The 3,671-nt window shown below is 38.7% G+C and overlaps 1 protein-coding gene across 1 annotated transcript in view; it reads left to right on the forward strand.

Moving 5' to 3' along the window:
• The window catches only part of SPATA4 (spermatogenesis associated 4), a 9,668-nt gene that overhangs the window by 1,531 nt on the left and 4,466 nt on the right, over positions 1-3,671 (forward strand). The window contains exons 2-4 of the mRNA XM_045286573.1: positions 601-730; positions 1,109-1,227; positions 2,338-2,558. Of these exons, the coding sequence (XP_045142508.1) occupies positions 601-730; positions 1,109-1,227; positions 2,338-2,558 (470 nt within the window). The remainder of the gene's footprint in view (positions 1-600; positions 731-1,108; positions 1,228-2,337; positions 2,559-3,671) is intronic.

Below are 3,671 nucleotides of genomic sequence, written 5' to 3' on the forward strand. Positions count from 1 at the left end.
ACAGTGCCATCGAGTCAATGCTGACTCATAACGACCCACTGTAGGTTTGCTTCCTGAGATTGCTACTGTTGACACGAGTAGAAAACCAGTCTTTCTCAGCGGGGTTGCTGGTCGTTTTGAACTTGCCATCCACAAGGGTTGCAGTCCAACCTCACCACTAAGCCTTCCAAGTGGTTGCTACTGCCCCTGGTGGAGGGTGCGAAAACAATCCAGGGTGAGCCACAAAAGCGAATACCTACGCTTTATGGTATTGTACTAGAGGACAAACGTTTTGAACTGCAGGTGTTATGCCCACCGACCTTGTTATTCCGTTGACCTTGGTGTCCTCCAAGATGATGGGCCTGATCCCTGAGTTAGTTATGTTCTCTCGTGAAGACGGCCAGATCTTTCCTTCTGAAGCCCATCCAGTGGGTTCAAACCAACCACCAGAATGCCTATTTCATCACAGGGATCCCCCTCTGAGCAACGACCCAACGAAAGTCTAATTTTCTAAATTATTCCCCTTCAGTGTAGAATATTGAAGTGGTGTTAGTTAACTATAAAATAATACAAATTTTATTTAATAAGCAACATTTTTGTTTCCTTATTGCTATGGAGCAGGGATTTTTCAAATGGCTTCCTGGTTGCAGAAATATTCAGTGTATATTTCCCCTGGGACTTTAAATTGTCTTCCTTTGAAAATGGAACCTCTTTAAAAGTCAAATTGGATAACTGGGCACAGTTGGAGAAGGTAACATTTACACTTTTACCAGTTAAGAAACATATGTTGGCTAACGATTGCTTTTAAAGGTACACTCCTGAAATCTTGGATATTTATATGTATGTATGTTTGAGAGTAAGTATGTTTGCATGTTGAGATGTTCTCATGTATTGCAAAGTAACTTATTGTAACTGCTTATGCCATGTGTCACTCAAGAAGCTAAGCACACTCATTTCAAATCAGGAGAGAGTATAAAAGTCCATTTTCTTGCTGAATAATAACTTTTTAATAATAAAAAAACATTAAACACAAGAAAACTTGTTGAAATAATAAAAGGTGGGGATTAAATAACCTAATAAGAACTTCTTATGATAACATATATTCTTTCTAATAAACTTTCTTTTAAAGTTCTTGGCAAGAAAAAACTTAAAATTACCTAAAGAACTTATCCATGGAACCATTCACTGTAAACCTGGAGTACCTGAAATCCTGATACAAGAGGTCTACACTTTGTTAACACATCGAGAGTGAGTTATTCAGAATTTACCAATAACATAGTTTGCTTGTGTTTATGATTTTTTATTTGAATAGTTTTATTGGCATATAGTTCACATACCATATAATTCAATAGTTCCATCATATTAAGAGTCATGCAGTTATCATCATAATTTGAGAACCTTTTATTCTTTCTTGTCCTCATTGTTAATGGTTCCCCATGCCGCCGCCACCACCCCAACTTCCTCTGCCATCCACTAAGAAATATTAATCAAGTCACTGTCTCTATATACCTGCCCTGGAGTTCCTATACGGGAACACATATTTTTTAAAAAGACCACAAAAAACAGTAACAGGGACAAAATAAAAACCTCAATTGAAAAAGACAATATTAAAAGCTGGAGCAAATTTGAAATGGGTCAAAAAGGAGATCAAATGATACAGTGTTACATTTTAACCTAACTGCATCTACCTTGATCCACCATACAATGCTCTCTGTTGGACAGCATGGTTATTCGCATCCCTGGACTCTGGTCAAAGGGGAGTCACCTGAGGCTTAAGCACATGTGGACCCTTCCACTGTCATCCATAGCCTTCTGCAATCCAGGTTTTCAGAATTTAAGTTCTAATATTGCTCCCTCCGGATTCGGATTTCATTATTTACAATCTTGTGCTTCTTCTGTGTGCACTTAACTGATGCCTCACTTACATGGCTGCTTGCTTTTAGACAAGTCTTTATGACACCAGAGGCTATTCCCTCGGAGAGCTGGGCATCATGTAATGTCTTCACCACATTTTACTATAGCACCCATATCTTCAATGATCTCTTCACGAGTGTCAAGTAAGGCCATGTCATAAGAACTGATTGTTCTGAGATTCGGGCTGCCGTGAATTGTGAGCTCAAAATCCATTCACATCTTTTGTTTACATATGTCCCCCATCTACTTCACAGATATCATTATTTTTTTTATTGGGGAACATTATAAATCATCCTCTTGGGGCCCAAGGTACTCCTATTGATACCACCATTAATTTAGCCAATGCTATAGAATTTAAAGCACAATTTAATGTGAAACTGTTGATAAGCTCATCACTACAATGTCTGGCCAAACGTCTTTTGTTTTATTTTTGTCGTCTTCCAGAATTAAAAGTATCCAGGATGACCTTGTGAATTTTACAGACTACAGTTACCAGATGCGTTTGCCCCTGGTGCCCAAGTCGACAGCCTCAAAGTTTATTAAAGATAATATCCGGCTATCAGAATTACTAAGTAATCCCAACATTCTCAGCAATGAACTCAAAGTAGAGTTTCTCTTCCTTTTACAAATGTTGCAAAGAAAATTAAGCAGAAAATTGAATCCAAGTAAGTTTCCCTTGGAAGCAGTCACCTGAGTTTTTCCAAGCTCAATGGTGTAAGATACAGCAAATAAATAAATAATATGTAATATAATAATAAGGGTTCCTGGGGGGTAGGGTGGGGAGGGATGGGATAGAGGGGAGCTGATATCAAATAGCTGAAGAAGAAAGAAAATGCTTTGAAACTGATGGTTGCAGCAATCATACAGTTATGCTTGATCTAATTGAATTATGGATTGTTATAATATCTGTAAGAGTGCCCAATAAAATGATTTTTAGAAAGAAGTAATCCAGAGCCAGAAGAAAGACATGCTTGTTTGTCATTATCCCAGAGGTGCTTTGTTCTATTACTGATTTAAAGGGGGAAATACTGCTCAGTGGAATGGTTTATTAATCCCATGGAAGTGGCTTAAGTTATAATTCATTCTTTTTAATGAAAGTTTAGGTTAGTATAGTATGCAAACACTCTGCTTTTTAGACAAATATTAGCCAATCATTTAAAATTTGGGGGGAAATGAAGTTCACTTATCAACTCAAGTAACTGATGAAAATTGGAATGTTTGAGAGTTCATCAGGATATAAGAACATTAGGAAAGCCCCAATTTCCATTATTCACTATAGGTACTCTATAGAGTATGGTCAATGTTCCTCACCATCCTGATTTTGTTTTGTTCTTTTTGTTTTGTATATCGTATTATGTTAGTCATATGGAGCCACAGTGGTGCTGTGATTAAAGCACTTGGCTGCTAAGCAAACCATAAGTGGTTGGACCCCACCAGCTGAGTTGTGGGACAGGATGAGAGAGCTGCTCTTGTCACCCTGTGGGTTGCCAGACTGAACACTTCAGTAGGAAGCCTCATCTTTCTCCCTCAGAGCGGCTGGTGGTTTCTGTGTAACCCACAGGGATTATGCAAAAACTCTACCATCTGGTTGTTTCTGACTGATAGTGATCCTGTAGGACGGGTAACACTACCCCTCTGGGCTTCTGAGGCTTTAAATTTATGGGAGTTGAAATCTGTCTGTCTGCTTTGGAGTGGCAGGTGCTTTTGAACTGTTAACCTTACTGTTAGCATCCCAACGTGTAACCAATAGGCCACGAGGACTCCTTGTGGCTGTGTGT

This window comes from Echinops telfairi, unplaced genomic scaffold (assembly GCF_000313985.2).
Source record: "Echinops telfairi isolate 266 unplaced genomic scaffold, ASM31398v2 ScPeMD7_9;HRSCAF=40, whole genome shotgun sequence".
NCBI classification, from domain to species: domain Eukaryota; kingdom Metazoa; phylum Chordata; class Mammalia; order Afrosoricida; family Tenrecidae; genus Echinops; species Echinops telfairi.